Genomic DNA, 13,346 nt, shown 5'->3' on the forward strand with positions numbered 1-13,346 from the left:
CAGGTATACTGGACCGAGGCCGTTTAGGGCTTTAAAGGTCAGCACCAACACTTTGAATTGTGCTCGGAAACGTACTGGGAGCCAATGTAGGTCTTTCAAGACCGGTGTTATATGGTCTCGGCGGCCGCCCCCAGTCACCAGTCTAGCTGCCGCATTCTGGATTAGTTGTAGTTTCCAAGTCACCTTCAAAGGTAGCCCCACGTAGAGTGCATTGCAGTAGTCCAAGCAGGAGACTATTCAGTAGAATATCATTTCCTCTATCCTTAAGCAATCATAAGAACATAAGAAAAGTAGCCCATCTCGTCCAGCATCCTGTTCTCACAGTGGCCAACCAAACGTCTGTGCGAAACCCACAAGCAGAATGTGAGCGCAAGAGGTCTCTCCCCTCCTGAAGTTTCCAGCAACGGGTGTTGAAAAGCATTGCTGCATCTGATCATGGAAGCAGAGCATATAACCATCCTGGCTAGCAGCCATGGACAGCCCTCTCCTCCTTGCATTTATCTAATCTTCCTGTAAAGCCATTTAGGTTAGTGGCCATCGCTTCTTCCTGTGGGAGTGAGTTCCATCGTTTAGCCATGCGCTGCACAAAGAAGGACTTTCTTTGATGTGCCCTGAAATCTCCCAGCAATGCATCATCATCACTGGATGTCTGCAAGTTCTAGTATTAAATTAATAAGCAAACTTCAATACAAAGTGCTTGGTTTTCTCTCGTGGGGCTTCCATTCGTGGGTCATCATCTCCTACCCCTAATAAAATGGAATTAGCTTGTTAAGGGAGTGAGCAACAGAGGGGAAAGAAGGTCACGGAAATATTGCCAAATGTTTTCCTGCAACGATGCAGTCAAAGGAACTTGTTTAATCCTTTAAAAGCAAGCTGAATTCTGCACCAGGGAGCCAATGTCTCATGTCCACTGCACCCTTGGGGACCCGTGGTGTCCACACTGGCCTGCCCTTGTCATTCTGGAGTGACTCCCAAACCAAAACATCTCTGAGATAAATGAGCATTTTCAAGAGGTTGGGGGCCCTCTTGGCCAGAGCTTGTACTTAGGTTGCTTGGCAGCAGACCTGACAGGCCACATGGTAGACGGGCTAATCTCTCCCCCCTTATCTCTGCTCCCCCATCTGCCAGGCATGTCCTCCTCTGTGACCTTGAATGCCTCATTTTAGGGGAAGGGAGTGGGAAGGGGTGCAGAGAATGAAAAGCGCAGACAAGCTCAGCTAGCAACTGTTTTAGCCTTTGCTGGGCTCTGCTGCATTTTCCTGCACTAGAGCAGGCATAGGCAAACTCCAGCCCTCCAGATGTCTGGGACTACAATTCCCATCATCCCTGACCACTGGTCCTATTAGCTAGGGATGATGGGAATTGTAGTCCCAAACATCTGGAGGGCCGGAGTTTGCCTATGCCTGCACTAGAGTGAAAAATGAGGCCAGCCGTCAGCCTCTCTCTCTTTTCACCAGCAAGGCTGCAAACTGGCAGTAATGCTTCTGAACACCAGTTGCCGGAAGCTGCAGGAGGGGAGAGTTGCTGTTGCACTCAGGGCCTGCTTGCATGTTTCCCAATGTCATGTCTGGTTGACCAATGTCATGTCTGGTTGACCACTGTGAGAACGGGATGCTGGGCTAGACAGTCTCTTGTGATAGAAGAACCTCCATGCCCAGGGACACTCTACCTCTAAATACCAAATAATGGGGAACAACAATTGGGAGAGTGGTTGTTGCGCTCAGGTCCTGCATCCAATCAGGGGCATCTGGCTGGCCACTGTGAGAAGATGCTGGACTAGTTGGTCCACTGGACTGATCTAGCTGCAAGGCTTTTCTGATCTGTGTAAGGCTTTTGCATTTCCCACAGCTGTAAGCTGGTTGAAAAGGCTGCATTCCCATGCAGCTTAAGAAAGGCAATCGCACATTTCTTCTCTTCATTCCAGCTTGCCTGGTTTCTTAGGCTTGCTGGTGAAACTCATGCTTGATTCTTTGTGACTAGGCTTGGATACCCAAGAGCAAAATCCAAGGGTGAAGGGATGGCGCTGATGCATTCCCAAGACCAGGCTCCCCCAAGATTTAGACAGCAGTGGGCCCCCACCATTTCCATGCATGTGGTGGAAGGGAGGAACCAGCTATTTACTAATTTACTAACTCAAAGTTTAGCCCTTAATTCAGTTTTGTGGCTGCAAGCAGGCCAGGTCACCTTTCCAGGCAGTTTATCACCTTTCTGGTGAGAGTGATGAATCCACGACTTTTGTGGTGACGAAGACTGCATTTCACACTAGAGACAATAACAGTAGGTTAGATTTTCTCCTGATCTTATTTTTGCAAAGATGCTTTCCTGGAAAGGCTTGATGGACCTTGACCTGCAGGTGACTTTCCCCCTTGTCTTTTAAAATAATTTTTAAAAGCAATCTAAAAACAGGACTGTCATTCAGGATTATATGAAAACATGACTGACCTTTTCTTGAACAGGATAGCTCAGTCAGTACAGCATAAGAATCTTAATCTCAGGGTTGTGGGTTCAAGTCCCACACTGGGCAAAAGATTCCTGCATTGCAGGGGTTGGACTAGATGACCCTTGTGGTCCCTTCCAACTCCTATGATTCCATGATGCTATGATTCAGGAACGGTAGCTGTTCAGTGGCCAGATATATCCTGTCAAAAGAGCTGGTGATTGTAAGGGTGCCTGATGGCACCCTCTGCTGGTTAAAACCTTGCTTAAACTACCCTCTCAAAAAATGTTTCTCTGTATACATTGATTCAGGCAAATAATCCAGTTTAATGTGGATTAAATATCTCTTTCTCAGCTTTTGAAAATAAAGCTTGGGCTTGCTTTGAAATTGCTGTCACTCCCAGAAATGTTAATAAATATTCTTTTAAAAACAAGGATGTTAGAATGATGTTGGACAGAAAGAAATTAAGTGGTTACCAGCTGTAATGTAAAGGCTGAGAAATAAGCTATAATAAGTTATAATAAGTTATAATAAGTTACAATAAGGATTTGCTGAGCTAATAATTTGAACTGGAATACAAAAAGGGGAGGTGAGAGGAGGTCTGGGAAACAAGTTAATAGAAAATAAATAATGGAAATTGTATTTGTTTTTAATTGTTTTCAATTTTGTATTCTTGTATTTTTGTTATTTTTTGTGTTTCTTTTGTTTTTGTATTATTTTGGAAATGTTAATAAATATTCTTTAAAAAAAGAAAAGAAATTGCTGTCACTCCAGCCTGCATAGGACTTTTCAGGACAGATAAAATAAAGTCTTTATTCACACAGCACACAGTTGGTTAGAGCATGGTGCTGATAACACCAAGGTTGCAAGTTCAATCCCCGTATGGGACAGCTGCATATTCCTGCATTGCAGGGGGTTGGGCTAGATGATCCTCAGGGTCCCTTCTGACTCTATGATTCTATGTCTATGGAATTTGCTTCCACAGGAGGCAGTGGTGGTTACCAGCTTGGATGGCTTTAAAACAGAGGATTAGATAAAAACTCATGGAGGAGAAAGCAGTTGACGGCTACTAGGGATGCGGGTGGCTCTGTGGTCCAAACCACAGAGCCTAGGGCTTGCTGATCAGAAGGTCGGCAGTTTGAATCCCCGCGACGGGGTGAGCTCCTGTTCCTCGGTCCCTGCTCCTGCCAACCTAGCAGTTCAAAAGCACGTCAAAGTGCAAGTAGATAAATCGGTACCACCCTGGCAGGAAGGTAAATGGCATTTCTGTGCGCTGCTCTGGTTTCTCCAGAAGCGACTTAGTCATGCTGGCCACATGAACTGGAAGCTGTACGCTGGCTCCCTCAGCCAATAAAGCGAGATGAGAGTTGCAACCCCAGAGTCGTCCGTGACTGGACCTAATGGTCAGGGGTCTTTACCTTTACCTTTTAGCCAGGATGGCTATGCTCTCCCTTCACTGTTGGAAGCAGTGATGTTTCTGAATACCAGTTGATGGTATTCCAAGAGGGGGAATTTGTCCTGTTTGGGGACTTTCCATTCATGCATCTGGTTGGCCATTGTGAGAAGAGGAATTGTTCTCTCTCGCTTGCTTCTGTAGGGAGATTTGAGGACCCGAGCCCTGAAGAAGAGCAGAATTTAGTTCTGCAAGTGGATTAAATCTTCCAGATGCCCCAGTGGGAATCCCACAAACTCAGCGGGGGGTGGGAGGAGAGGCTTCCCTCCCTTACCTTCACAAATGGAAGTCAGAAGCATTGCAATGGGACTGGATGGGACAATAAATAGGAGGGAGAGAGAGCCATGCAATGCTGGGGAGGAGAGAGTATTCCCCATGCTCCTTGCTCCAGAATAGCTTCCTCATTTAATACCTGGCCACTGCACCACTGCTGTCACCAACTGGGCTTCAAGAGGTTTATCTTGATGCACAGCAAGCCCCTGATTATGCATTTCCAGGGAGCTCGAGCATGGCCAGGTGTAGCCCATTTTGTGGTTGCAAGAGGCAGTGTGGCGTAGTGGTTAGAGCATCGGACTAGGACCCTGGAGACCAGGGTCCTAATCCCCACTTGGCCCTGGAGTCCTTGGGGGCCAGCCACTGCCATCCCTCAGCCTAGCCTACCTTACAGGGTTCTTGTGCAGATGAAATGAGGAGAAGCCACCTTTAACTCCTTGGAGGAAAAGGTGGGATATGAATGCAGTGAATAAAACAAAGTCTAGCTGTCTTAGGGGAGAATATGCATCTGTGCTGCAACAGCAGCAGGGTGGGGAATATCAGGCCAGGGAGCAAAATGCCCCCAGAGCTCTCCACCTGGCCCTCCAAATTTTCCCAAGCCACACCCCCTCTTTGCAGGCCTTGCCCCTCACCAGCCTCACGTCACACTTTCCGCAAGTGCTTTTGCCTGGCTGGAATTTGCCCTTCACTTCTGAGGGTTCCCTTTGCTTGCCTGGAAGCATGAGGGGGTAACAGTGTGTCTAGAAACTGGCTTATGGCACAAAGGTAACATAGACATCAGTTGCTCCGCCCACTTTTGCCTCTGGTCCCACCCACAACTGCCATGCGCCCCCCCCCCCGAAGGTTGCCTAGTACGGAATGTGGCCCTTGGGTCCACAAGGCTTTCCCATCCCTGTGCTAGAGGCAGGGCCAGATTTAGGTTTGATGAGGCCCTAAGCTACTGAAGGTAATGGGGTCCTTTATATGTCCACCTGTCCTTTGTCAACAACAAATTGGCACTGTTTTTTGTGTTGAATATACGCTATATGGTAATTTATGGACCTAATAGGTATCTAAAGCCATTTGTTTTCTACCTTATATTTTGGAAATGTACATCCAGGTGTGTTTTTTTCCTTTACATTTTTTTAGGGGCCCCAAGAGAGTGGGGCCCTAAGCTATAGCTTGTTTAGCTTATACGTAAAACCGGCACTGGCTAGAGGGAGGGTTTTGTTTTTATTTATCGAAAAGGAGAATTGTGGGAAGTCATGTGGTGTCGCCGGGAGGGGAGAGACTATTCAGAATCCTTCCCCCCTTCCACCCACACACCTGGTCTGGTTTCATCTCCCTGCCTGTCTGCTCTCTGCCATCAGAACAGCACACTTCTGTGTATTTATAGATGGCATGGCGCCCATCCCTGGACGAGGGGAGCTAGGGAACTTTGAAGCGGTGAGATGTGAAGCGATGAAAGGGGAGCCGCATTAAATGAGCCTCCCAGTGAAGCAGTGTCAAAACAGGATCCCTGGCACACAGTAGAAGACCTGCAAGTCTGCCACTATCTCTAGCGAACCTTTGAAGCTCTTGACATTGACTGAACTTCAAAGCAGCCCTATCATTGCAAGAAGACCACCTCTTCCAAATCACAAACCGGCCGCTCCTTTCACCGTGACCTTGTTTGTGCCTCAGCCAACCCAACAACCTCACCTAGACTTTGTGGAAATGACCGAAAAAGAGCCCGCTCAGACACAGGACTTTAAACATTTCCAGACTTGTGGCACATCGTCTGGATGAGACCCCAGTAATAACGACAACATGAATGCTTCTAAACCGAGTACTTCCAGTGCCTTATTTGGGTCACAGATGACTCCCTGTTAACGGCAGGCGGCGGTCTTGAAACATTTGTACTTGCATTGCTGAAAAGTTGCTGATCCCAGATTCTTGCTCTGTTTTTGCAGACTGGCCGGATTGAACCAAACTACCCCAAAGTGTGCGGCCATCAGGGGAACGTGCTCGACATCAAGTGGAACCCTTTTATTGAAAACGTCATTGCATCCTGCTCTGAAGACACCTCGGTAAGTAGAAAGCAGCAGAATGTGCTGCCTGTTTCAGGGGAGGGGGGTTCAAAAGGATTAGTGGAGACCCTTCAGACTGGTAGAACTTCTGCAGGCGTTTTCTGCAACACGTAATTGATGCAACAAGAGTGCTTTAGTGGTGGACTCACACTGGACCGCCCATAGGTTCCGCAGCATTGCTGTGTGTGGAGGGGACCACGACAAAAGCTGGACATTAGAACGTCAGAAGAGGCTGCAGGATGAGACCAGAGGCCCATCCAGTCCAGCGTCCTGTTCTCACGGCATCCTGTTCCCAATGGGAAACCCACAAGCAGGACCTGAGCACAAGGGTACCCTGCCCCGCTGTGGTTTCCAGCAACTGGTATTCAGAGGTATCGCTGCCTCCACATACAGAGGAGGAGCCATCCTGGCCAGAAGCCATTGATAGTCCTCTCTGCCATGAATTTGTCTTATTCTCTTTTAAAGCCATCTACGTTGGTGACCATCATTGTCTCCTATGAGACTGAGCTCCATAGTTGTTGGTTGGTTAGATATTGAATTTATATACCGCCCTATACCCAGAGGGACATGGGTGGCGCTGTGGGTAAAACCTCAGTGCCTAGGACTTGCCGATCGTATGGTCGGCGGTTCGAATCCCCGCGGCGGGGTGAGCTCCCGTCGTTCGGTCCCAGCTCCTGCCCACCTAGCAGTTTGAAAGCATGTCAAAGTGCAAGTAGATAAATAGGGACTGCTTTATAGCGGGAGGGTAAACGGCGTTTCCGTGTGCTGCGCTGGTGCTGGCTTGCCAGCTGCAGCTTCGTCACGCTGGCCACGTGACCCGGAAGTGTCTTCGGACGGCGCCGGCTCACGGCCTCTAGAGCGAGATGGGCACGCAACCCTAGAGTCAGACACGACTGGCCCGTACGGGCAGGGGTACCTATACCCCTATACCTATACTCGGAGGTCTCAGGGTGGTTCGCAGAACAAAATCAAAATATAAAACCACAAAATATATAATCAAAATAAAAACAACAACCCAATAATCACCACCCCCACTTCCTTTTACCTGTCCTGAATCTTCCCACATTCAGCTTCATTGGATGTCCACAAGTTCTCATGTTATGAGAGAGGGAAAACAACTTTTCTCTATCTATTTTCTTTAGGCTATGCATAATTTTATAAATCTCTATGATATCAATTTTTCCTTGCCTTTTCTCTTAACTTGAAAGGCCCAGAGGTTGCACCCTTTAACAAACGACAGCTCCCAAAATTCCTTGGGTGTTTAAAGCGGTATCACAGTGCGTTAAATGTACAATGTGGAGGCTCGTCTACATTTCCTCTTCTCCCACTGCTTTTCCCTAGTGAAAACGGCTCTTTAGTGCTCATTTGGAACAAATGGCAATTCGGGTTTCCCCCAGATTGCCATTTTTCCCCGATCTATTGCTAAAGAGGGAGTTTTCCTTTGGAAGGGAGTGGCCAGTGATACTTCTTTTTTTAAAGAAAGGCAGCGCTAGGAAAGGATAGACTATTTCTACATTGACATATAGCTCTCACCACCAACTTTGCCTTTCAGAAGTCTCTCCCCCCCCCCGCCCCCCGGCACCCCAAATTCTCACCCCAAGCTCTAAGCGAGGTTTCTGTGGGGGCAGCTCATCCCATTCCATCCCTCCCTCTCTGCCTGCCTTCCTATCTGAGCTGCCTCTGCAGTTCTGGAGTCTCCTCTTGACCTTCTCAAGGTCACCTGCATCGCTGCAGCAGAGAGAAGAAGGTGGGGCTCAGAGCAAGTGGCTGGTGCAGCAGGCAAGCTGGAGTGTCTTGTGCCAAAGCAGGTTTTCAGTGCTTGAGAGCGAGAGGGAAAGAGGAGGAGGCAGAGGCAGAGGCAGAGGCAGAGGCTAGCAACCAGCCCAGTCTGCAATACAAGGGAGCTCCAGGGTACTTTGCTATGGCAGGAACAACCCTCCCTGCCCCACACTTTCTCTCTCAGTGGGGTGGATGCATGCCAGGACAGGGTCAGCAAAGCCTTCTGTCTGTGCACAGAAAACTTGCATCGTGGAGGGGTGGAGCCGTCAAGGGAACATTTGCATGAAGGAGTCAAAGAAGATGCTGTTGGGGTGAAGGACCCAGGGGGATTGTCTTCTCTGCATTTCTCCTGAGGGGCTGATAAGCTGTCCAGGCAGGAGGATTTTTAGAGGAGGGGCATTTCTTTAAAAAGCCATTGCCAGGTCTGATCTCCAATTTGAGATATGCAGCCAATGCATCTGAAAATGCCTCTTTATCCCACCAGCCTTTGACAGACAAAAGTATCTTGTTTTGTGTGAGCCACCTCTCTGGCTAAGTCTATCCTGTTCTCTTTTGGTTGGAGCAGTTTTACTTGTTTTGCTTGCTTATAGAAATGATTCCCTTGCTTTGATATCTGCCTATGATATTGTTGTCGCTCACCTGGGACCTTCTATCCACTTGTGCTGTGTTAAGTTTTGTGGGCCGTGTTTTGTGGAACTCCTTTCCGCATGGGGCCACTCTTTGCCTTGTTACCAGCCAGATGCATCTTTCTTGTCCCTGTATCTGAGAATCAGAAGTATACTGCTTCTAAATGTGGAGGCTTCGTCCGCCTCCGTTATGTTTGTCGGACATAGAGGCACTTGCAAAAAGGTCCACAGCATTGCAAAAAGGTCCACAGATGTTAAAGACTGCTTCACATTTTCATGCAAATCTTCAGCCGCTGTCGGGGGCTCTGCCTCTCCCGCCCTCTCGTTTCATGATGTCATGCATCTCCGTCAGCAGAAAGTGCTTTTTATAGCCTGGTGGCTGCTGCAGTTGGGAAGCCATACAGCTGCAAGGAAGCGCATCCCCTCCACAACAGCAGCTCCTGCTTCTCCTCCAAAGACCTCAGGGACTGCAGATCTTGTATCAGGCATACAAAAATATGGACCCACGTACCTACGGGACCGCCTCTCCTGGTATGCCCCGTGGAGGACCTTAAGGTCCACAAATGATAACAGTTTGGAGGTCCCAAGTCGCAAGGTCTCAACTAGGGCCAGGGCCTTTTCAGTACTGGCCCCAACTTGGTGGAATGCTCTGTCACAAGAAACTAAGGCCCTGCGGGACTTGACATCTTTCCGCAGGGCCTACAAGACAGAGCTGTTCCACCTGGCCTTTGGTTTGGACTCAGTCTGACCCTTATGTTTTCCCTCCCCTTACGGTTTTGATCCATGGGCTACTTTTAAAATGAGGCTGCATTATAAATTGCATTTTAACCTGTATTTTAAATTGGTTCCCCCCCCCTATTATGTTTTTATTGTAATTTTACTGGTGTTAGCCACCCTGAGCCCGGCTCTGGCCAGGGAGGGCTGGGTATAAATAAAAATTATTATTATTATTATTATTATTATTATTATTATTATTATTATTATTATATTAAGGAGCTCTGTCCTTAATCTGCAAGTTGACAACAACTCCATTCAGCTTCATACTGGTAACAGAAGCTGGTGTGGTGGAAACGCTAAAGAAGGGCGAATGCCAAGATTCAACAGCTTCTCCAGGTAGAGCTGACGAAGACCCCTGCCTAAAATCCTGGACAGCCGCTGCTGCCAGTGAGGGCAGACATTCCTGAGCCAGCTTCCTATACTTATGTGTGTTAAGGGGACAGTGGTGGCTCAGCGACAGAGCCCCTGTCTTGCAGGCAGAAGGCCCCCCCAGTTGAATCTCCAATGGTATCTCCATGTAGGGCTTGCCTGAAATGTTGGAATGCCTTCCCATCAGATGTCAAGGAGATAAACAACTACAATACTTGAATAAGCCATTTGAAGGCAGCCCTGTATCAGGAAGTTTTTAATGTTTGACGTTTTATTATGTTTTTATATGTACCGGAAGCTGCAACCCAGCCAGATGGGCTAATAATAATAATAATAATAATAATAATAATAATAATAATAATGCCACTGCCAGTCAGTGCTGACAATGCTTAGCAGGTTTTTGGGTTCCCATGCTTCTAACAAGGCTGTGATGCTTTATGGTTTCCATTTTTCATTCTTTGTTTATGTTTGTTTACTATGCTTGCCATTTTTGGTTAATAATAATAGTAATAAAGTATGGTGTGAGTGTGGCCCATGGGTCCTGAGACATTTTTAAAACATCTTTACTGTAGCAGAACGTTTCAGGTGTGTGTGTCTACTGTATAACAAACCTACTTCATCCAGGCAAGCCGCTGAGTTGACAAAGACACCCTCCTCACAGCATCCTTTTGCTCTCCTGTCCTTCAAGGTTCGGATATGGGAAATTCCAGACAGAGGACTGAAGCGCAACATGATGGAGGCGGTCCTGGAGTTGTACGGGCACAGCCGGCGTGTCGGCCTTGTTGAGTGGCACCCGACCACCAATAACATCCTGTTCAGTGCCGGCTATGACTATAAGGTGAGCTGGGCAAAGACGCCCTCATGCATGAGATCCAGTGTGGTGTGTAGTGGTGCATTGGTCTAGGACCTGGGAGACCAGGGTTCGAATCTCCACTCTGCCTTGAAGCTCACTGGATGCCCTTGGGCCAGTCACTGCTTCTCAGCCTTACCTACCTCACAGGATTGTTGTTGGGACAACAACCATGGAGAAAAAGGTGGGGTATGAACGCAACAGTAAGCAAAACCTTGCAGCCAGTGGTGGGAAGGCTGACCTTTGTTTTGCATTCCTGTCCTTGTTAGGTTCTCATCTGGAACCTGGACATCGGTGAGCCGGTGAAGATGATTGACTGCCACACCGACGTCATTCTCTGCATGTCCTTCAACACAGACGGGAGTTTGCTGGCCACCACTTGCAAAGACAAGAAGCTCCGTGTCATTGAGCCGCGCTCCGGCAAAGTCCTCCAGGCAAGGAGCTTCTTATAAGGGTCAAAAGAGAGAGGCGTTGGCAGAGAGCCATCATCCAATATCCTGACTGTTGTTTTTTAAATCAGCCGCAGAAAGGGGTGCGCATGCCCAGTTTTTATCAGGACAACAACTCTGGGAGGAGGGGGTGCAGGATGTAGCCATGGCAGTCAGGTGCTGTTGCTGTTGCGGTTGCTCGAGAGTAACCAGGCAGGACTCCGACCTGTCTTTTACAGGCTTTATTTTGGTGCAAACTATTTACAGTGAAGAGCATTGTAAGTTCATGTCTGGCTCAATCGCTAGCAGAATCTGGGAGTGGTCGGTCCTTGTACCTCTCCCAACATAACAGTCGCATGACCTCCAGCCTTCTCCGCCCCTCCCTGCGCCGAAACCTACTGCGCAGAATAGGCACTGGCAAAGGGGTACTTCCCTCCTCTCTGGTTTACCCAAGCTTGGTGTTGAGGTTCTCCCAAGCATCCCCTGGTTCCTGCACCTCCTCTCAACTGGAGGTGGGGCTTTCCTCCTCGCCGGAGGAGGAACTGCTTCGCAAGATTTTCGGAGGCTCCCTGTAACACAACTGCCCTTCACCAGCCTGGATTACATTAAAAGAGAATTAGGCAGATCCAAAGAGGATCAGGCTGTCCGTGCCTACTGCTAGCCACAATGGCTTTGCTCTGCCTCTGCGGTCAGAAGCGGCATGACTCTGAACACAATTGCTGGGAGGTTGCTTTGGTGCTGAGGCCCTGACTGCAGACTGGCTTTGTACTGGGACATCTGGTTGGCCGCAGCTGGACATCTGGGCTACTGGTCTGATCCAGCCATCCAGACTCTTCTTATGCTTTTATGTTATTTGTTTGCATTTATTTATTTATTTCATAAAATTTATGCACCACTTGATGGCAAAAAAAGAACCTTCAAAGTAGAGCAGTTTACAAAACAGAAAGAGCAATAAAATTATCAACAAGAGGAATCAGCAACAATTTAAGACCTTTGAAAAGTTAAACCAACAATGAAACTAGAAACAGATTAAAACTTCCATCAGCTTTCCTATTTTTCCAGTCTGAATGCCCCACCAAAACAACAGTTATGCCTGCAGTGTGGATAGCAGCTTGGGGGGGGGGGAATTTAGATTAAAGAAAATGCATAGGGGTGTAAGAAACTGCTCAGAAACAGAGGGGCTCCCCTGAGCAGCTTTTAGGTTGTTGCTTTTTAAGCTAATAAATTACAGATTACAATTAATTCATGTCCTGTATGTTTTGCAACCTCCACCTAAATTGCAACATCGTTGGTGTAAAAATTGCCTCCTCTCCTACGGCAGGACAAGCAAGTTGGTCCCTGTCTTTGTTGGATACGTTTTTGTTAGTAAGAATGCACAGCTCCTTCTTCCGACAATTAAGTTTCCAAAAGCAATCTTTTTATAAGCATGTGCCTATCTCCTAAGAAAGCAGCCTTTTTCCAAATTTTTTTTAAAAACTTCTTGATCTCTTGGTTAGAATATTTCCCACCCCCACCCCCCAAATGTCAACATGCAAATTTTGACTTCAGATAAGCACAATTTCAACAGAGGGAACAGAAAGAATTCACTGTCTGCCATGTTTTTACGTCTAGCTTTAATCTTTTATTAATCACAAGTTGCATTGGATGAAATGAAAAGTGAGGCTTTTGAGTGGCGTATTTGAAAGAATGGTAAGCCAGCCTTTCCCAACCTGGTGCCCTCCTGATGTTTTGGACTACGACTCCCATAAGCCCCAACTGTCTCAGCTGGAATGGATGGGGATTGTGGTCTGAAACATCTGGAGCACAGCAGGGGAAGCTGCCTTAATCAATTTCCTACAGAAGTCTAGTGTCCAGATCAAAGGAAGTGATAGTACCGCTCTAATCTGCCTTGGTCAGACCAAGCCTGGAGTCCTGTGTCCAGTTCTGGGCACTACAACTTAAGACAGATATTGAAAAGATGACCAAGGGTCTGGAAACCAAGTCTTATGAGGAATGGTTGAGGTAATTGGGTGTGTTTAGCCTGGAGAAGAGAAGATGGAGAGAGGATCTGACAGCCATCTTCAAATATCTAAAGTCTTGTCACTTGGCAGATGGAGCAAGCTTGCTTTCTGCTGCTCCAGAGGGCAGGACCCCAACCAATGAATTCAAATTACAGAAAAGGAGAGTCCTACATCAGGAAGAACTTTCTGACTTTAAGTGCCATTCAACAGTAGAATGGACTCCCACGGAAGGTGGTGGGCTCTCATTCACTGGAAGTTTTTAAGCTGCAGTTGGATGGTCATCTGTCAGGGATCTGTGATTCCTGC

General features: G+C 47.5%; 1 protein-coding gene and 1 long non-coding RNA gene across 2 annotated transcripts in view; both read left to right on the top strand.

The window, feature by feature from the left end:
• The window catches only part of CORO2B (coronin 2B), a 77,277-nt gene that overhangs the window by 51,221 nt on the left and 12,710 nt on the right, over nucleotides 1-13,346 (top strand). Inside the window, exons 3-5 of the mRNA XM_081839097.1 lie at nucleotides 6,095-6,211; nucleotides 10,451-10,600; nucleotides 10,882-11,046. Of these exons, the coding sequence (XP_081695223.1) occupies nucleotides 6,095-6,211; nucleotides 10,451-10,600; nucleotides 10,882-11,046 (432 nt within the window). The remainder of the gene's footprint in view (nucleotides 1-6,094; nucleotides 6,212-10,450; nucleotides 10,601-10,881; nucleotides 11,047-13,346) is intronic.
• LOC309328986 lies at nucleotides 11,053-12,497 on the top strand. The gene is made up of 2 exons (XR_014150988.1): nucleotides 11,053-11,217; nucleotides 11,635-12,497. It is a non-coding gene; the product is annotated as an uncharacterized lncRNA (long non-coding RNA).

The sequence above is a fragment of the Podarcis erhardii genome (genome assembly GCF_964252035.2).
Source record: "Podarcis erhardii genome assembly, chromosome: 14".
Classification (NCBI taxonomy): Eukaryota; Metazoa; Chordata; class Lepidosauria; order Squamata; family Lacertidae; genus Podarcis; species Podarcis erhardii.